Source organism: Callospermophilus lateralis, chromosome 16 (assembly GCF_048772815.1).
Source record: "Callospermophilus lateralis isolate mCalLat2 chromosome 16, mCalLat2.hap1, whole genome shotgun sequence".
NCBI classification, from domain to species: domain Eukaryota; kingdom Metazoa; phylum Chordata; class Mammalia; order Rodentia; family Sciuridae; genus Callospermophilus; species Callospermophilus lateralis.
In genome coordinates, this window is record NC_135320.1 from 16485352 (window position 1) to 16507191 (window position 21840).

At 34.2% G+C, this 21840-nt stretch overlaps 1 protein-coding gene across 6 annotated transcripts in view; it reads right to left on the reverse strand.

The window, feature by feature from the left end:
- Nucleotides 1–21840, reverse strand: part of Rb1cc1 (RB1 inducible coiled-coil 1) — a 74173-nt gene that overhangs the window by 29280 nt on the left and 23053 nt on the right. For 4 of the 6 annotated variants that reach the window (XM_076836236.1, XM_076836237.1, XM_076836233.1 and 1 more), the window contains exons 2-9: nucleotides 19258–19369; nucleotides 17960–18081; nucleotides 15507–15633; nucleotides 15178–15348; nucleotides 10818–11020; nucleotides 8769–9195; nucleotides 3318–3488; nucleotides 100–284 (exon numbers count right to left, since the gene is read on the reverse strand). In XM_076836236.1, the coding sequence (XP_076692351.1) occupies nucleotides 100–284; nucleotides 3318–3488; nucleotides 8769–9195; nucleotides 10818–11020; nucleotides 15178–15348; nucleotides 15507–15633; nucleotides 17960–18030 (1355 nt within the window). In that variant the 5' untranslated portion in view covers nucleotides 18031–18081; nucleotides 19258–19369. Of the gene's footprint in view, nucleotides 1–99; nucleotides 285–3317; nucleotides 3489–8768; nucleotides 9196–10817; nucleotides 11021–15177; nucleotides 15349–15506; nucleotides 15634–17959; nucleotides 18082–19257; nucleotides 19370–19496; nucleotides 19558–21840 lie in introns of those variants that run through there. The other 2 variants (XM_076836234.1, XM_076836238.1) reach the window with 2 other exon arrangements.

A 21840-nucleotide genomic window follows, 5' to 3' on the forward strand; every position in this document is an offset into this window, starting at 1 on the left:
ATATTCAAAAACAGTGGTAGGGAAATACTACTTTTATCTCTGGGGAGAAATACATTTCAACTCAAAAGATCCTAAATTAGTTATGACAGAATCACTTACTTTAGTCTGACATGTAGATTATTTGCTAGTTCTTGTTTGGCAGTGGTACACTTCTGTTTAATATCCAACAGTTTTCTATGATTTTGCAACATAATCATCAACTGATTTGCATGACTCAGGCACAAATCAGGTAATACAGATGCATCCTTCAAGTTTTCAGCTCTCATCTGATTAGCTAAAAATCCCTTTGAGAAAAGATATTTTAAAGGGCATTTTAATTTTGTTTCAAGAATGGTGTGAACATTCAGTTAAGAGAAAAATCTCTATTAAATAAGAATTGCTCTAACTTCAAACAAAGTATTTGTTTTGGTGGTGCTAGGAATTGAACCCAGGACCTCATGAATGCCAGCAAATGCTTTACCACTAAGCTATATTCAGTCCTCAAACAGGATTTTAAAAATCTGGCATTTTTCTGAATGTAATAAATGCATTCATAACAATACTTAGAATTAAGAAATTTTTGCCCAGTTAAGTTTGTTGCATTTTTCAAATCAGAAGAAAACAAGAAGATCCAGAAGATGTAACTTATCTAAGACATACTTAACAGCTGAATTGAAATACAACCCGGGGGTGCTGGGGATGTGGCTCAAGCAGTGACGCGCTCGCCTGGCATGCATGGGGTGCTAGGTTCGATCCTCAGCACCACATACAAATAAAAAAATAAAGATGTTGTGTTCACCGAAAACTAAATAATAAGTATTAAAAAATTCTCTCTTTAAAAAAAGAAAAGAAAAGAAAGAAAGAAATACAACCAGTACAATAGACAAAGGATTATCCAGATACGATAAAATTCATTTTTTTCCTTTTGTTTAAACTGAGAATTGAATTCAAGGGCATTCTATCCCAGAGCTATATCCCAGCCTGTTTTTAACTTTTCTTTTAAGAAAGGATCCATCCAGGCACCATGGCACATGCCTGTAATCACAGCACCTTGAGAAGCTGAGACAGGAGGATAGTGAGTTCAAAGCAAATCTCAGTAATTTAGTGAGGCCCTAAGCAACTCGGTGAGACCCTGTCCCTAAATAAAAATATTAAAAAGGGTTGGAGATATGGCTCAGTGGGTAAGCATCTCTGGGTTTAATCTCTGGTAGAGAGAGAGAGAGAGAGAGAGAGAGAGAGAGAGAGAGAGAGAGAAAAAGGATGGATGGATGGACAGATGGATCTCACTAAGCTGCCCAGGCTGGTCTTGAACTTGCAAGCCTCCTGAGTAGTTGGGATTATAGATAGGTGTGCACCACCATGCCTGGCTCAGTTATGATAAAGTCTTATAAAAGCATTAACATAAAACAAAGTTTGCAAATGGCAATTCAAAGAAAATACATTGATAAAGGAAAATTACTTTTATTATTTACTGAAAATGCTAACTAATTTTGGTTTTGCCTCTTTGCAAGGCATTACACATCATGAATATTTAAAAGGCACAAACACCTTAGTCTAGACATTTTGAGACTGTGACTGAAAAAAAATATTAGAATATGGACATAAAAATAGATATTGGAATATTTAAACAATATCTGTAATAAGAAAAATTTACATAGCCCAAATGATCAAAGGAAGAATGGTTAAATAATCATGACTGATTCTAGGCAGGGTTAAAAATGAATGATCCAGGAGAAACAGTAAAAGATCAGGAATATAAAGTTTTCTGTCCGGTAACAGTAGGCTGTGACTTTATGTATACAAGATCTAGGAGAACAAAAGATCATAATATTCTTTGGTTTTTCTTTAAAAAATAATCAAGAACATGAAAAGGCAAGACTCAGCAATCAAAACTAATAAACAAAAAACATAAACAGACACAGGTAATGAAGTTAACAGATAAAAAATTTTTTTTAAATACTGTGTGCTAAAATGTGATCATAGAGATAATGGATAAGACAGATTATTTTCAAAGAAAATTTGAACAATATACACCTGTAGAACTGGAAAATGAACAACAAAAATAAGACATTAACAAATGGTTAACCAAAGGTAGTCATCATTCCAACAAAAACTTATAACTGGAATCACCGAAGGAAAAGGCAAAGTGAGTAAGGCAAAAAGCTAGAAAAGCTGACTAGGAAATTTCCTAAATGACATAAGTCATTAAGCCAAAGGCAGATTAAAGAAGCTCTGCAAGCCCAATGCAGGATCAATAAGAAAAAAGCCACACCTTATTACATCATTGCAAAACTGCTAAAAACCAAATCAAATGCTGAGAAAGTCCCTATAACAAATAGTTAAACATCCTAGAATTCCATACCAAGTGAAACTATCCTTCAGAAATTAAGGTGACTTAGCCATATGTGGTGGCATATCCCTATAATCCCAGCTGCACAGGAAGCTAAGACAGATCCCAAGTTCCAGGCTGGCGTTGGCAGCTTAGTGAGATCCTGTCTCCAAAACAACAAACAAGTAAGCAAACAAACTGGGGTTGTAGCTCTGAGGCACTATGCTTCTGGTCTCAATTCCAAATAACCCCATAACCCCAGTCCTGGCCTATCAGCAAAAGGTAATTTAAGAGAGATTTGAAAAGGACAAAATTAAATCTGACACTAAAAACTAGTAAAGGACAATCTAATTTCTATCATACTGTACTACATCAGTATGTAGTACAAGTTTTACATTGGGGGAAAAAAAAAGGAAAAAGCTAACATGGGGGATTTTTTAATCAAAGAGAATATCCAGAAAATACTAGCAGAGGAAAGTTAAGGTAGAAAAGCAAGCATTAGAATCTGATTACAAAATGCAACTATTTGGCTTGGGGCTGTGCTTGCCATAGTACTTGCTGTATTGGAGGACAGGCGGCCAAAAATGAAATATTAACCAATTCTTCAAGATTTCTTACTTTTGTTCTGTTCTTTTAAGAATTTCATTTCTTGCCCTTTTATTTATTTTTTGTTTCTTTTTTTTTTGGAGGGTGGGGGAGCCAGAGATATTCAAATGTTTATAATACAATGACTATTTTTATTATATTAAAAAATGTTGAACTTCTCCCTTTCCTCCAGCTGTGATAAGTACATTCATGGTTTATATTTCAACTTTCAACTAAAGTACACTAAACTCAATTTACTTAATCAAAGATAGCCATTAGAAATATGCCTTGTTGTGTATTACATTGAAACAACAATAATACATTACCAATACTCCACGAAAGTGAAAATATGGTGCTCACCAAATTGATTCTATACAGAAACTAACTACAAAATCTTTTTCCCTAAGAAGTCAGAAGTAGGTACCTGAGCGAGCTCTTTCTGTTCATTCACCAGCCGGCCACAGCTAGCAATCATCTGGTCCAGGGCATATAGCCGATCTTCAAGACCTTTAATGGCTTTCATATTCTGATTATCAAGTTTGGCAATTGTTTGATGGCATTCAACTATAAATGGGCGAATAATCTTTGGATCAAGCTAAAGGACAAGGAAACATATGAATAAAAATTTTCAGCAAAAAACTTTAAATACATTTCTATTTTGATGTATAACCTCAGAGAAATAAAAGCAATACAGAAAGATAAAAGAAGAACAAAGCACTGGAAATCTAAGTTATTTATTCACAGAAATTCAACAGAATACATATAATCCAAAACAAGTGATAAGGAATATACTATCATACTTAACTAAGAAAATACAGTTCTAAAAGTCACATATTTCAATTCAGTGCCATAGTTCAATCAATTCTTAATATCTATAAGAAAATTTATTATTAAGCTTTTACAAGTATGGCAGGATTCAGGTCTCAAAAACTCATTGCTTGGTCAATAATAACCCATTCCAACTTCTCTCCAATATATATTAATTTATTTAGTTAGTGTTACCTCTCCATCTTAGAAACAAAGTAAAACTTTATTCTTCTCTATCTCCTCAAGGATTTGGTTTGATATACTATACTTTTTTACTTTTTAATTTCTCCTGTTTTCTGGCTTAATTCTATAAATTTGATGGAATTCATGGAACCTTAAAAAAAAAATCTTCCCTGTTCCCTTTCCCCGGAAAGATTATTTTACTCTGGTTACCTTTTTGTCTGGATTTTCTATTAAAACTACTTGGTCGAAGATCATCAAAAGACACTGCTTCTTTTGAGGCTCTTATATATTCAGCATAGCAGGCAAACTTTTTTAAACTCTGCAAGTTTGGGAATATTTCCTCCGGTGGCTCCTTAACAGCATCTTTCATTAGTTACTTTTTCTCTGTCTAATCATTATATATGGGAGATCCATCTGGACACAGTCTTTACTCATTTTAACCCTTCTATGATTTTAACAATAAGCATAACTACTAATGAAGATAACTCCTACAGCTATTTTAATCTCAACCTGGTCCATAAATTCTCAGATGACTTCTGAATGCCTACTAATATCTACATGTGGACATTAACCATGTTAATTCTATTACTGACTTACCATAGTTTTCTTCCAATATAAACCACAGTAAGCCTTTTTCTGCCCATAAATAACATGCAATAAATGTAGAATATAGTTAATGCTTCAGTGATCCGATAGTAGTAAATCTTCCTAGGCCTGTCACCATTTCAAACTAAATTACCTATTACTTCAAAAAACAAAACAAACAAAAAGCCTAGGCTTTTCTACCTCTGACCTTTCTTAATATCACTTATATTAGCTCACTGTTTTACCCTATCTCTCCCTGTGGAAAGATCCTAGTCAAATATCAGCATCTCCTTCATGCTGTCTTCTGAGCTCTACAGTCAAAAGAACTGACTTCACAAGGCTCTGGGTTCAATTCCCAGCACAATCAAAAAAAAAAAAAAGACTGACTTTATTTTATGTATAGCATGACCTATATACAAAGAGCAGACAAAAGTAGTTAAACGAACAATTATTTCATTATTATCATTATCAGTAATGCAGAATATTAATAAGGGACTGAACGGTCAATGGTGGTACTAGGGATTGAACCCATGGACAATCTACCACTAAGCTATATCCCCACCCCTTTTTATTTTTATTTATTTATTTTTGTTTTTGAGACAAATTATCAAGATTAGTCTGGAGCTTGTAATACATCTGTCCTAGTCACCAAGACACCAAGATTATTTGTGTTTGCTATTGTAGCCAGCAAAGAGATATATTTCTAATAACACTAAAAAGTTAACAGAACCATTGTTAATTAATACTGCACATTCACTTCAAAATACTAGTATTTGTTCATGTTTTCTCAAACTTGTGGTAATAACATCTTTTATTACTACATATATTTCCATGCTGTGATATTAGGAAGACCAAAGACCAGTTATAGATTATTAGGGAGAGAAAAGAACTGAATGATTAAATGAAAATATGATTAAATTTGGTTCAAATTTCAATTTGGACCAAATTATAGCTACAGGTAAATTATAATACCAAAAACTTCAGGAAGATAAAGTAACTCAAAACCCAAGGTTCCTCATGTTTCTATACTTCATAATTCACCTGAAAGTACAATATAACTACATTCAGAAATATGTAAGAGATTTACAGTTTATATAAAATAATTTTATTCCACTTGTTCATAGGTAATGATAATGAAAATAGTCTTTGGTGTACATTTAAACCACAGAATCATATTAATAATTAGCTAGCAAACTTTCAATATTTAACACTATTGCTACATTACACTGATTTTTACTCTTGGACTCTTTGACATCTACATCATACACACTCAACATCACTGCCTTAAAAAAATTGTAAAAAATGAAAGTTACTCTACCCTCCTGATCCTCCCCTGTACTAGGATTTGAACACTGAACCTCAGCACCTACCTTTAAAATTTTTTAAAATTTGTCCTATTTAGTTATACATGACAGTAGAATGGCAATTGACACATACATAGAGTATGACTTATAATTAGGATCCTATTCTTGGGGTCATACATGATGCAAAGTTACCCTAGTTGTGTATTTAAATACAAGGCTAGAAAAATGTCTGATTAATTCTACTGTCCTTCCTATTCCTCCTCCCCTAATTCCCTTCACTTCCTTTTGTCTAATGCAATGAATTTCTATTCTGCCCCGCTCCCCCCCCGTCCCTTGTTGTGGTTTGCCATTCATATATCAGAAAGAACATTCAGACTTTGCTTTTCTGGGATTGCCTTTTTTTATTTAGCGTGATATTCTCCAGTTCCACTTACTGTCAAATTTATTTATTTTGAGAGAAGGTCCCACTTGGCTGAGCAGGTATTTGTGGTCAGATCTTCCTGCCTCAGCTTCAAGTATTATAGGTGTGGGATTATATGTGTGCACCACAGAATCTAGCCAAATAAGACAGTTTCCTACCCACTCTTATTCTTAACTATCCTGCCTTCAAATCTGCCTCCTCCATGAGGGCAAATAAACATATTCCCGAAGAGCTGGGCATGGTGGCGAAAGCCTACAATCCCAGAAACTCAGGACTCTGAGGCAGGAGGATCGCAAGTTCAAAGCCAGCCTCAGCAATTTAGTGATATGCTGTCTCAAAATAAAAAAAGTTGGGCGGGGGTGAGGTGGGGATGTGGCTCAGTGGTTAAGTGCAAGCATAAGATCACAAGTTTGCAGAAAGAAAGAGGAGACATTAATGTGGGCTGCTTACAAACAAGTTATGTTCACAATACTCCCAGGGATTACTTTTCCTTTTATGATATAATATGAAACAAAACATCTAACAGTCATTCTACTGACAACACAGTCTAAGATAACATGGATCTACAAAATAAAGGAACAATTATAAAATATTACTGATAGATGAAAATTGTGGGACAAATTAATAATTCACAAAACTTGCATCCATCAATACACATAAATATAAAACTGGAAATTCAAATTGTTAAGTGACTTACAATGGACGACAGGAGTAATAAATGAGTGCCAGAGCTGGGATGGGAGCCTCTGTGAATTCAAATTCTAAATTCCAAAACATCTATGTCTCAACTAATTTTCTAGGAAAGGTATATGAATTTGACAACTGAAAGTATACATCAAAAATACAGTTACAAATACTGTTGCAAATGGGATTGGTCTCTGAAACTGAAGGCAGAATTCGCTTTTAGAGGAAGAACTTTTTTTCCTAAAATTACTTCAGTAGCACAGTACTAGTGCTGCCATATATATCAAGTTAGTTACTTTTTTTGAACAACTACTTTAAAAATGTGTATAAAATGGAAGCATCTCCAGTGAAGTGAAATCCTATATTCAGATCCATCTAATAGGAAAACATCATTGATGATATCATGAAATTACTAAGAGAAAAATATTAAGTAAATAAAAACACCATGGCAAAATGCCTTTTTTATGCAATACAGATCAGATGTTGTATAAAATACAAGAGATTATCATACAAAATGGGTTTTCACTGATTGAGAACAAAAATTATTTTTATCCTAAAATGCATTTTCGATTGAAGAGTGGTACACTATAGCAAACTCATGTTAAATAATTTTACAGAAAACAAGTATAATTAAATGAAAATTTACTATTGCTTTCACAGTAGTAAACTTTCATTTAATTATACTTAAAATTATAATTATAAAATATCACAAAGACTTCAGTTTACAAGTAAGCACTAACCTGAGAAGTCAATAAGGTAATCACTTTTTTGTTTATAACAGTATAGCTAAACTTCCCATTTTCTGTAGATATCAGTAGATGTAACATTAAGAAGACTATCATTCCTTTTCTCATACAAAGTAAATAAAATCTATGACTACTAGATTTTGCACTGAAACATGGAAACTCAAAAGCCATTTTCAGGTTTTTCTCAGAGTCTATAGCATTGTTTTGACTTCTGGCACAGTTGTTTGTTTGTTTGTTTTAAATATATATTTCTTAGTTGTAGGTAGACACAATACCTTTATTTTATTTTTATGTAGTGCTGAGGTTTGTGCCAGAGCCTCACACGTGCTAGGTGAGTGCTCTACTACTGAGCCACAATCCAGCCCCCTGGCACAGTTTTAATTATTAAAGAAAGGAAGAAAAAAGACTTCCAATTATCCAGATCACAATCACATGGTTGAGTGGTGGGGATGTGGTTCAGTGATAGAGTGCTTGCCCAGCATCCCCAGCACCATAGAACCAACCAAACAAAACCACAAAACAAAGAAAAACAATCAAAGGTTGATTATCCATAACCATAAATAGAATATTTAGTTTACTAAAATGTCAATAGTTAGAGCAGGAACATTAAATTAGCCTGTCCTTTGTTCATTTATGGCAGTAATCAATGCCAAATGTATTACAATACTGGCTGGATCATCTAACATCTTTTTTTTAAAATACTATTTTTTTTTTAGTTGTAGATAAACACAATGCCTTTATTTATTTATTTTATGTGGTGCTGAGGATTAAACCCAGTGCCTCATACATGTGAGGCAAGTACTCCACCACTGAGCCAAAACCCTAGCCCTCATCTAACATCTTAACTGACTGAAATACCTACCCTACTGCATGTCATCAAGGAAACAGATACTGAAAAGAATTAGGAAATTTAGATGTTTAAGTCTTCCATTGTACTATGTCTTATTATTTCAATAAAAAATGCACGTGCTATTTTCTAGGCAACCTAGTCAATAGAATAAAATTACAAGTGAAATAATTTTTTATTTAACCTAGGAAAATCCAATCTAAGGCACACTGTTTCTACTACAATACCCATTCTTCCATTACATAATAAGTAATATAAAGTTAATTGATATACAAAATGTCAAGCTAACATTACTTACCCTGCTCATAGAATCAAAGCACTTCCTGACCAAAGATTCCACATCGTTAGGTCTATCTTGAACATTAATCCAGTCTAACAAAGAAACATTAAAAAAAGGCAGATCACCGTCTTTAGTATCTACTGAAGTTTCATCTTGCTGGACAGTACTTTGACAAGATTCCCTAATTTCTTTGCCACTTTCATCGTCTGTGGTATCTGGGGCTACATGTTCCACTGACTTGTGAAATGAGGTTAACAAGGATGTGTTAGTTGTTCTAGGCATATCAGGAGAAAGCACCAGTTCAGTGGATCTTTTCATCTCAGCCTTTTCTGAGCCTTCATTTTCATTTAAAGAATCCAGTCTTCCCAAACATTCCCTGTAACTATGTCTGGTTAGGCACTCCAACAGTGGAATCTTGGCCATTACTGAAACCGCAGTTCCTAAACTTAAAATACAAAAGATCTGTCAGTAAAACAATTAGATTGCTCTGATTAGCATATTTGAACAAAATCACATTTATTATCACACACAAATCTCACTAACCCTTACATTATACATAAACTAATTATAAGCAATCTGTCCACAATAAGAAGCCTAGCAGAGAGGTTATTATTAATGCTAATATTCCAATCTAAAGTAAAACTACACTGAGTATACTTCAAGTAGACATTTGGCTTTTATCAAACCTGAGGCCTACAAATTCAAATTTAGAGATTTACCAGAGCAGTCCCTCAGAGTACAATAGTTTGTCTTTAAGTAAATCAGAAATATTTAAAATACTGAAAGCACAAACAAAAATTAACAAACTTAATCTCAAATTAACTCTTGCGTCACACGCCCAACAGACAGAGAGATTAATGCTATGGAAAGGAATGGGGAAAATGAAATCTTGATAACTTCAAGAAACCATATGTAAAATAGTGCTGGTTCCTACACTAAATTGATAGTTAATACAATTCTCCAAAAATATAATTACTTGAAAAGGTTATTATATAAGCTTTTAAAAGATCTTCTAGTATCTTCTAGTATTAATTTATTCATTCTCCTTCCACGATTTTCTTTCATTTCAAGTTAAGGCTGAAACCTGTCTAAAAACATTCATACCACAAAACAGAGACACCTAAGAGAAGGTAAGGCGAGAGGTAGAAAGCAAGTAAGAGGAACATGCATGCTACTTGCCTCTAATTCAAGGTCAAGGCAATATAAAAACTACCAGACCAACAGTAAAAATATGAACACAAAATCTTGAAAATGTACATATATGCCCCTGAACACAAGTGTTATATGTTTCATTATTGCTCTAGTTTTACATTAATTATAGACCTTTTTTTTTAAAATAAAAAAATCATACTGTATGTGCTTCTATGCAAAAAACAAGAAGGCTATCTAAATGAGAGTCAAAATAATGGCTTCTGTCTTAACTCTACACCAAGATGTCAATACTTAAAAAGGAACTTAACTTTTTCCTGGCTCCTTCATTTTCTACTAACTTTTGCATTTCTATTAGATGAACTACATCTTGACTTTTTTTATATTGGAAAGAAGAAATGAGCAAAGATTCTCAGCTTCACAAATGATTTCAAAAGTATTTTAAGCTTTTTAATAATTAAAATAACTCAATAAAAATATGGGAGAGTCTATATAGAGTAAAGGAAAATAAACCATAAATTTTAAATTACAAATTTATAAACCTATAAATCTATAAAAACTATAATGTATAAAGCATTATCCAAAAAGATTCAAAACAGGCAGGCACAGTGGCACATGCCTGAAATTACAGAAGCTCAGGAGGTTGAGGCAGGAGGATCATAAGTTCAAGGCCAACCTCAGCAACTTAGTGAGGTTCTAAGCAATTTGGTGAGACCCTGTCACTAAATGAAATGTAAAAAGGGTTCAGGATGTGGCTCAGTGGTTAAGTGCCCCCTGGGTTTAATCCCAGGTACCAAAAAACCCTCAAAACAATGAACTTCAAATATATGGCATACAGAAAACATACAGTAGTTAAATCTACTGATAAATTCTCAAAGCATTTTACACATTTTATTATCCATTTAATGGTAAACATACTGAGTAAGTTTTAACTTGATGTCTTCTATGGATTGCAGATAATTTGAATAAATACTTTCAAATTTGAAAAGTAGCTTTTGGTATGAATTTGAACAGTCCTCCAGATTGGCCATGATTGCAGCCCAGCCTTGGTGTTGAAGATGTTCATCATGGACAAGACCTTCGCAAAAAGAACAAAGTTTCTTGGCAACTTCATACATTTCCTATAATGAAGAAGAAAAAGAACACAATAAAAAAAGGTAATGGTTCACATGCACATATTTGCATGTCTATGAACACAGTTTCATGAATACATAAGCACATTTTAAAGAATTGTTTTAAAAAGCTGTTTTATTGTGTTTCTGAGCAGATATCCTAAGGAAAGAATTCCAGAAGATGTTGCTTCTGGAAAATAAAACACTGGGGGTCCCCAATAATTTGATAACTAATGTGTATCATCTCTAACCTTACTGTCATCTTTAAAGATGCATACTTCTTAAAAATATATTATCAACTTCTAGAATAATGTAACATATTGCATAATTTAATGGGATTCCTGAAACTATTTTATGTAAATAGTACAATTAAAGAAGTCCTCTGTCCCTGAAGATTTTAGCTTACTAGGAAACAAAAGTGGTGTTTTTTCTAAGAAGCCTGGTGACTTCTGTAAGAAGATATAGAAAAGTCAAGAGACACAGACAAATGAAGACATTCTGAAGATGAGAGCATTTTACGTAAGAATTGAGGTATGAAAAGAATATGAACAAAAGCAAGGAAAGACGAATTTCAAAACTGGAAGAGAACATAGGGGCTAAGTCAAGAAAATAAACCCTCGTGGACAGGAACAAATAGTGTGGATGAAAAGAAAATGGAGACACCAAAAGGTGAAACATTTAGAAATACTAAGGGAAGAATAGAGTTGAACTTTCCTGAGAAAACAAAAACCTTCTGAAGAGTTCTTTAACAGTGAAAAGCATACATAAAGACTCAAACCTGGTATGGTATACAGCTATGATCCTAATCATTCTGGAGGCTGAGGGAAGAGGATCACTAATTCAAGTCTAGCCTCACTTAGAGAGATGCTCATCAAGAGATGCTTTCTCAAAAAAAAAAAAAAAAAAGGCTGGGGATGCTGCTCAGTTGTAAAGTGCCCCTGGTTCAATTCCCAGTACTCCACCCGCCCCAAAAGACTGACAACTTGGGAAAAGCTTAAAAAGTAGAATGGGAAACAGATAAAGAATGGATATAAAATGGTAACTTCAAATTGTCACAGGCAAATTGCTATAAATGTAACCACAGTTCACTTGTATCAAAATAGACCAAAAAAATAACAATAATAATAATAATAATAATCTCTTAGAGAGTTTAGGATGTCAATAAAATGCTTTTGTGTCATGTCAGATGCCTAGCATAGTTTATAAATAAATAAATGTGCACTGAACAATGTACAAAGCATATTCACAGCAAATTCAGTCACAGAAGTCCCAAATTCAAAACAATCTCACTATTGAACAGTAGTTAAATAACTGTGAGGTGTCATTATTTGTATAATAGAATACTAGACAGCAATAAATATATACTTAATAGTATGAATGAATCTCAGGAAGATAATGTTGAATAAAAGAAATCAGACATTAAAAAATGAAAAATTTATAGGATTCCGGCCTGTTGCATTGGTGATACCTCTAATCTCAGCTACTTGAGAAGTTTCAGCAGGAGGATCACAAGTTTGAGGCCAGCCTGGACTATTAGAGAAACCCAATCTCAAAAACTAGAAAGGGCCAACGATGTAACTCAGTTGCAAAACACCCTGGGTTCAATCTGTAGTACTGTATTACCTCCCCAAAATAAATTATTCCATTTCTATAAAGTCCAATAAGACGCAACAAATAGTTTAAAAGGAGAGATTTGTTAAATATTTTATATTTCATGTTTAATATATAATTTATTGTTTCTATTATTTTATTTTAAATTTTGCTAGATTAATTAAATTGTTATTTCTAGTTCTTCTATCTTCTTTTACAAACCTCAAGAGAATTAGGTCTTCCTACCACTCTGATCCTTTACTCTTCCTACATCCATGCCCAGATGAAATCCTTTTCTTATTTTGGTACTGGATTGAACTCAGCAGCGCTTAACCACTTAGCCATATCCTTAGGCTTTTTATTTTTCATTTTGAGACAGGGTCTTGCTAAGTTACTTCAAGGCTCATTAAACTGCTGTATAAGTTACTTCAAGGCTCATTAAACTGCTGTATTCAGCTTTGAACTTTCTGTCCTCCTGCCTCAGCCTCCTGAGTCACTGGGATTACGGGCATGAACCACTGTGCCTGGGACAAATGAAATCTTTAGAATGCTTCTTTACATGCAACTCTGTACCAACAAATGTTGTCAGGAGATAGTTTATGTCTGTGTTTTGTACTGCCACAACTCTTCCATTTCAATAATTCTTTTTATGAAGTATCTTGCTATTCCCATTATTGTGTGTCCTGTGGAAAGGCTTTCATTAGACACTGATTTTTGGTACAAGATATCTCAGGTTTATCTTCTATTTTCCCTGCCCCAGATGTGCAATCAACTTCTTGAAGGAGTGATCTGTTGTAATTAGGAAATTGTATTTAGAATATGTGGCACTTGTACCACATGAATCTCAGATAGATAAGAAAGTATTTTAGTAGCAATGCCCCTCTTACTTGTCTTTTCTGTTTAATTTTTTCAGTTTAAAAATATCATGAATTGAGAAATCATGCCAGTTCCTATTTAAGGACTTCTGGATACATGAATATATTTCTGCCATTTTATCTTTTCTTTATGTAATATTTTCTGGCTATTTCATGCCCTTGTTGACTTAAATTTTATTTGCTTTTTTCTCTAATCATTTGACAATTATATATCCACCCATATTTCATACTACATATTTTCTAGCAGAATGCTGTATCCATATTTTTCAACCAAATAAGTCTAACGAATGCTACTGTCTAGCTAGGTGTGGTGGTGCACGCCTGTAATCCCAGCACCTTGGGAGGCTGAGACAAGAGGATTCAGTTCAAAGCTAGCCTCAGCAATTTAGCAAAGCCCTGAGAAACTCAGTGAGACCCAGTCTCTAAATAAAATACAAAAAAGGGCTGGGGATGTGGTTCAGTGGTTCAGAGCTTAAATGCCCCTGAGTTCAATCCCCAATACCAAAGGGGGGAAAAAAAAACCAGGATTCTAATGTATAAATTCAGTTTAGAGAATAGTTTTGTTTTTTTTTAAACATACTCCCCAAAGTACTTTTGGACTCTTGTTTATTTGAACATATTTCAGAAAGATGAGATTATATCCCTTTTTTATTGTACACTGTGTGGAAATGAGGTCATTTCACAAATGCATATACTACATTACAACAAGTTTCTATCAGTTTTACTAACTAAAGCAAACATCTAGTAAATGTTACCAGTTTATATTTACAAAAGGTAGTATTGTTATTTCATTGGTTTTAAGGCATTTTTTCATATCTGAAAGCAAAATATGACTAACAGTTTGGAATAAATAACTTCACTGAAGGTAAATATCAAATTAAACAGGAAAATCAATGACTGGTAAATACTCTTTAGAAACTTGCAAGTAGCAGTATAAAAGATATATAATGGAAAGAATATCATTTCTCTGGACACTAAACATGAAAAGTGAAAAAAGAATTATAATTTTATCAGACTATGCTGACACATGCCTGTAATCCAGCAACTTGAGAGGCCGAGGCAAAAGGATCACAAGTCCAAGGCAAGCCTCAGCAACTCAGTGAGACCCTGTCTCAAAATAAAATAAAAGGGCTGGGGATGTAGCTCAGCAGTAATGCATCCCTGGTTTTAAACCCCGTACATATCCCAAAACCCGAAAAAAGGAACAAAAATCATTGCATTTTTAGAATTATTTGATGAGTTCTTTTATGTCTATTCTAACATAGGTACTTTATCAATTAAAGAATGTTCAAAAGAGGAGCTGAGAATGTGGCTCAGTAGTAAAGTGCTTGCCTAACATGAACAAGGACCTAGGTTCAATCCTTAGTGCTCACTATCATCAAAAACAAAACAAACAAAATTAAACAAAGATAAATATTCAATAACAATTATCTGTATATCATTATTACCCAGGAGAGAAGTTGGTCAAATCAATTTCAGACAGCTTATACACTCATTCTCATGTACATTGACTAGTGACTGACTAGGGGCCTGAAAATTAACAAATAGATTACCACAAAATACGTTTTCATAAAACTTTGGTATTTTGCATGCTTGCCATCTAATTTAGACACTCTGTTCCTAAAAGCCTTCAAGTCTAAATAGCCATCAGTTAAATCTTCGTACTTGTTTTAAAAATCTTTGTACTTGTTTATATCTTACCACTGCAAGTTGTGTCCTTGAAGCAACAGTATGAAAAACTGCAGGCATCATAAGAGACTCTTCAACTTTTATTTCCATGTCATTTTCTGTTGAAAAGGTCGTTTTAGGAATAGCAGGTGCACGGTCACATAAGATCATTTCTTTGTTAAAAAGAAAAATTGGATTTGTGTCCTATGTTTAAAAAAATGCATAAAATGTTACATATATGGAACTTGCACACCACCCTCAATAAATGAAGCAGATAAACCTTACTTTTCAATAATGCGTCCCAGCTTCCTTTCTGATGTGAAGGTGGACTATCCTGGTACAAAAGGGCCTTGGATACCTACCGTCCCAGCGCTGTAGGTGCATACTCTTCGATCTGCAGCCATGCATTCTCCTCCATTGACCACAAGTACCTGATGCTGAATAGCAATCTTGTATTTGCTTTGAATGGCATGTTTAAGGTCTGCCACACTTGCATGAAAAAAAAAAAATTATATTTACTGAATGATTTTATCATTTAAGTATGACTTCATAAGTGAAGTCACACACACACACACACACACACACACACACACAAGATTAATGAATTTCATTTAAAAATTTTCCCCAAAAAACAGTAGTTAAAATTCATAAGTTTACCAATTTCTTGAACTGGACTCCAAAATCAATTGGCTGATGTTAAGTAAATAAATCATCCATTTTGTCTTAACAAAAAGTAAGTCTAAGAACTACAAGTAGTAACCACATTATTTTCTATAACAGGGAGCTGTATAAACATAGGAATATGCTCAAATTGGCATCAGTTCTATTAAATTCCTCTGAACCCAAGAGTTGTGTTAAAATTTTCATATTACATTACATAAACTAAATGAAGCCTAAACTATAAAAAAACTCCTTTCTTTCTTTCAAATACTTATTTTCTTTCAATTTCCTTTCTTTCAAATAATAATTAATAATTATTAAATACGGTACAGCCACATTTAATAAAAAGTCTTATTTATTTGAAAATAACATAAACCCATTAAAACTACTCTAAGATACCATCTCACTCCAATAAGAATGGCAGCCATTATGAAGTCAAACAACAATAAGTGCTGGCAAGGATTCGGGGGAAAAAGGTACACTCATACATTGCTGGTGGGACTGCAAATTGGTGCAGCCAATTTGGAAAGCAGTATGGAGATTCCTTGGAAAGCTGGGAATGGAACCACCATTTGACCCAGCTATTCCCCTTCTCGGACTATACCCAAAAGACCTAAAAAGAACATACTACAGGGACACAGCCACATCAATATTTATAGCAGCACAATTTACAATAGCTAGAATGTGGAACCAACCTAGATGCCCTTCAATAGATGAATGGATTAAAAAATGTGGCATTTATACACAATGGAATATTACTCAGCACCAAAAAATAACAAAATCATGGCATTTGCAGGGAAATGGATGGCATTAGAGCAGATTATGCTAAGTGAAGTTAGCTAATCCATAAAAAACAAATGCCGAATGTCTTCTCTGATATAAGGGGGGTGACTCAAAATGGGATAGGGAGGAAAAGCATGAGAAGAAGACTACCACTAAATAGGGAAGAGAGGTGGGAGGGAAAAAGAGGGAGAAGGGGAGTTGCACAGAAGATGGAAGGAGAGCCTCATTGTTATACAGAATATATATATGATGTTGTGGAAAAAAAAACTGTCACATTAGATTGGATACAGAGAAATGATGGGAGAGGAGGGGAGCAGTAGGGGGGATAGGAAGGGCAGCAGAATAGACATTATGATTGATGTATGTACATTCCATGTATGTATTATATGTCAAAATACATTCTGTCACATATGACTAAAAAAAATAAAATAAATCGTATGGCAAAAAAAAAGAAAGAAAATAACATAAACCCTATATATAACCTTATATAAAGCAAAGATTATTATTGATCAAACAACTTATAATGATTTCTGTATCAGTCATGTATGGGCAGTTTGTAGTCTCAGCAACTTGGTAGGCTGGGACTAGAAGACTGCATGTGCCCAGGAGTTCGAGGCAAGCTTGGACAGCACACTGAGTGTGACCCGGGCTCAAAAGAAAGAAAGAAAAACAAGCAATTTCAGTGCCAGATTCATTTATTCTTCATTGCAATCAAGTCTTTGCTATTATGGCCCTTACAGAAATATAAGCAGGTTTGGAAATCTTTACTACTTCTGTTTCCTTCCTGATTTGGCCTCAGAATATATTCTTCCTGCTCCGAAAACTCTCCCCATTTTTTTGTAAGCACAGGAGGGCATTCAGTCAAATATCTGAAACCGCTGCAAAGTTGGAAAATGATTACACAGGAACCACACTGATTTGACAACAAATTTTAAAACTTACTTTATTCTCTCTAAAACAAACCTATCAACTTTATTCACACAGGGGAATAAAAACCAATGACCTTTTTGTTCTTTCACACTGACACAAAATCCTTTACAAAGCTAACAATAATTCTCTTTAATGTCCTGTGAAACTGGTTAAAAGTACTTATAAAGATAGCATCAGTTTGAAATCAGATTGGTTGTGGTCAAGTTTGTTTATTGTGAATAATATATTCATGCAAATAGAACAAAATGTGATTTAAAATTTATCTTTAGCATTTCAGAGAATGACAATTCTATATATATAATACGTTCAGGTAAAAGATTTCATAAGACTTACTATCTTGCTACTTATTTAAAAAAATGGATTTCTCAAAATGAAAAGTTTTTAACTATTTGCATACAAACCAAAATGCAAAACTGAAAAGAATAAATGAAATAGAACTCACGTTTGTACTGTGAGTTCAGTATCAAATGTTAGAGTAGTTCCAGTATTAACCAGAAACACATATAACTTCATGATGATTTCTCCGGATTCTGTGAGCTTGCGCCTCACCCTCTGATATGGTTTCTAAAAGAAACAAAGAATAGTGATCCATTTTACAAACACAAGTACAAATACTTTAATCATTAAGAAACAGCCTAGTCTTACTACTTAAATAAAAATCAAAATATGTTTTCACGTCTACAATGATTACTTGGACAATTCAGTAAATTCTATGCTTAAAAATAAACAATGTGAGATTAGTGAAAAGGAAAGTATAACTGTTCTACCTTGAAAAAGCTTGTTTTGGGGAAAAGTTAGAAAAACGTTGACGTATACATTTTACACTGTTCTCTACATTAAGAATAAGATATTCACCCAAGCAGGGTGGTGCACACTTATAATTCCAGCCACTCCAGGGGCTTACGGCTGGTGTATCTCAAGTTACAGGCTAGCCTGGGCAAATTAAGCCAGACCCTGTATCAAAATAAAAATAGATGAGGCTGGGGATGTTAGAACACTTGCCTACCATGTATGAGGACTTGGGTTAAATTGCCAGGAAGGAAAGGAGAAAAGGAGGGGAGGGGAGAGAAGGAGAAGGGAGAAGACAAAGAAAATATCTAGACAAACATCCCCAAAAATCCTTCTCCCACTAGTACTTCTCCCTTAAAACAATTAAAAATAGATTAGACTTTAGGTTAAAGTTAATAATGAACAGGAATAGCCATTACTAGCAGGTTAGGGAAAATCAGTCCCTATTCTGTCCACCAGCTGCCTCTTAATCTGTGTTCCACCTTCATACCGAACTGAAAATACTCCAAGAAATTCTGGACCCCAAAAACTAAAAATGAAAAACCAAAACCAAACCAAACAAAAAACCCTCTGGCCTTAACCATTATGTCATTTTGTGCAACAGTACAAAGAGCACAGGTCTGGAAACCACAATACTTAAAAAACTCTGACATTAACTTGTCCAAGTTATCTCATTTATAAAATAAAGCTTCCCCATGTATAAAAGAAACAGATTTCAAGATCTAGTAGTTTTATCAAATGGGAGGGAATAATACTGATGTTTAAATACAACTATAAATAATTTTCAGAAATATGCAGTCACTCCCCCGTCCCAAACAGGCTCTTTCTGCCAGAACATTAGAGTAAAATTATCAGCAGAAAAAAAGCAAATAAGGCTTAAACTAGGGTTTCCAAAATCATTGTTTTAAATATATAAAAAACTGAGTTATGAAGGTAAGAACAGCGACTTACCAACAGGCACTAGGAAAAGTACTACCACTCTTCTTAAGCAGATTAAAACTGGCTTATGTTTCCTTTGCTTGATATTGGCAACTGAATGGCATTACTGGTTAAACTCAGAGAACTGGAAAAGAAAAAATTGAGTTAATATAGAAACAAGTCAATATATAACAACATATGGTCCTTTTCTCTTTTTCCCTTTAAAAATTATCTTTTATTAAAAGTATTCTCTATTTAGTCCTTTTTCCTACCTGCATATTCACTGAAACCATGACCATGATGTACATCACTCCATTCAAAGACAAACAAGTCAGCAATGAATTCTTCCAAATTGTTGTTTCTACAGTAATTTCTCAGTCATAAAAATATAATAGTAGAGTGTCCAGGCTGTGGAGTCAGACAACTTGAGTTTGGGCCTGGATCTGCAACCAGGTCAAGTTACTTAACTGTTTTCAGTTTCCTCTTTTATAAAAAGGAATCAAAATACCTATCACAGACAACCTTTCAAGACAGCACCAATTATCTGTGCCACTTACACTTACTTCCTGGTATCTACTAGAGTAAAATTTCTTCCTGACCAAGTGTAGGCTGCACCTCTAATCTAGTTCTAATCAATAAAAACAGCAAAAGTGATAGGATGTCATGTCTGTCTGTGACTGTTACTTAAGATTATAACTTCCATTTTATCAGTTGGCTCTCTCCTTGCCAGCTTCGTTAAGTAAGTGGCCACATGGACAGTTACTCTTGGTAAGAAACTCAAGGTGACCTCTGCTCAACAGCCAGCAAGAAGCTAAGAACCTCAGTCTGACAATCCTCAAGGAATTGATCTTGACAAAACTACAAGAGCCTGTAAGCAGATCCTTTCCAGGTTCAACCTCACAAGACAGCAGACCTGGATAGAACCTTGATGACAGTTCTGTGAGAGACCTTGAAGCAGATGATCCAATCACACCATGCCCAGGATCTGTGCAATAACACATTCATGTTGTTTTAAAGAGCCAGGGTATGATAATTTCTTACTTAGAAGACTATATGATTTCTTAAAGGAAATGTTTTCACTTGATCCTCACAATAAAAAACGTCCTGTAATATAGATAAGCATCATCATTTTATGCTAAGGAAACTAAGAATTAAGGAGTTAGTGTCACTGGTTATGACTCTTGTTATTATTCAAATTTGGGCAAACTGCTGTTTCTTGCCTTTAACCATTAGGATTACATCCAAGCCAACAAACAACATGGCTTCTTACTCCGCCCCCCCCCCACAATTTCCCACCCTCTTCCTTCCATCATTTCCCAACTTTTTCAATCCTAAACACCAGACTGGTTAAAACCCCATAATAAAACAGTTGCTAAAAGTCTGAGCCTTTTTGAGGGCATTACTACTTCCTGCTTAGAATTCTCCCTCCCCTGTTATCATCCTTTCTTCCAATCCTACCCTCACTCAATTTTCTTTCATATGGAACTAATCACTTCATTAGCGGTGCTAGGTACTCTATATGTGTGTCTATGCTTGCATACACATCAAAAAACTATGCATTCCTTGGTACTGGCTCTTATACTTTATAATAAAGTAAATGAATAATCCAACACTAGCAAAGACTTATTCTACATCCCTAGTAAGCATGTGTGTGACATCGACTCCAGGATTTCTTCAGTTTGTTTTTTAAGGAAAATCTTTAGATTTCAGAATATCATCATTTCTATGACAACAGTAAGGCTCTATATCTCATCCATCACCATGACATGTTGTCCGCCATTACTATTTATGGGTAATGTAGGGACTCTACAAATACAGCCCCCAGGGTTTGGGCTGACATAAACACATAATACAGTTCTACCTAAGAGAGACTAAAATTTATTTTCTATCATAATATAGAGTCGTACCAAATCTTTTAATAAAAGAAAGAATGTAACTAGGAAATCAAGAAATTAAATTGACAAGTGGTTGGCAGAGCTTTCAAGTACAGAGCTGGGTTCCTGAGTTTAAGATGAACACGGTTCTGTAGTAATTCCTATAGACCATTATGTGTGTGAAAGAAAAACACTTTAAATTGCTAAAATTCCAGGCATAGTGGCAGATTCCTATAATCCAAATTACTTGGGAGGCAGAAGAAGGAAGATTCCAAGTCAGCCTAAGCAATTTAGCAAGACCTGTCTCAGGGGGAAAAAAAAAAACACAGGGCTGGGCATTAGCTCAGAGGTTTGCTTGGCATGTGTAAGGTTTGATCCCTGTACAACAACCATAACAAAAATTTTAAAAATTTTCAGGACTTCACACTGCAGTATTATTATGTTTATTCTGGCTCATGTAATTACTTTTTCTTCATTTAATCGTGTTTTGCATTATTACAAATGCTTCATAATCATCAACATTAATAAAGGCTGAAAAAGCATTTCGACTTGTGAATTCACCATAGCTTATTTTCTCACTTGCTCCCTGGTTTTAGTCTGGTTGCATACAAAAATCATTCTAATATTTCAAAATCATTCCAATATTTCAATTTTGTATTCTACTAAAGTGCTTCTCTTTAACAATTTGTACTCCTCACCCAATATACCAGTAAACCAGAAACAAGGCCACTATATCCTTGCT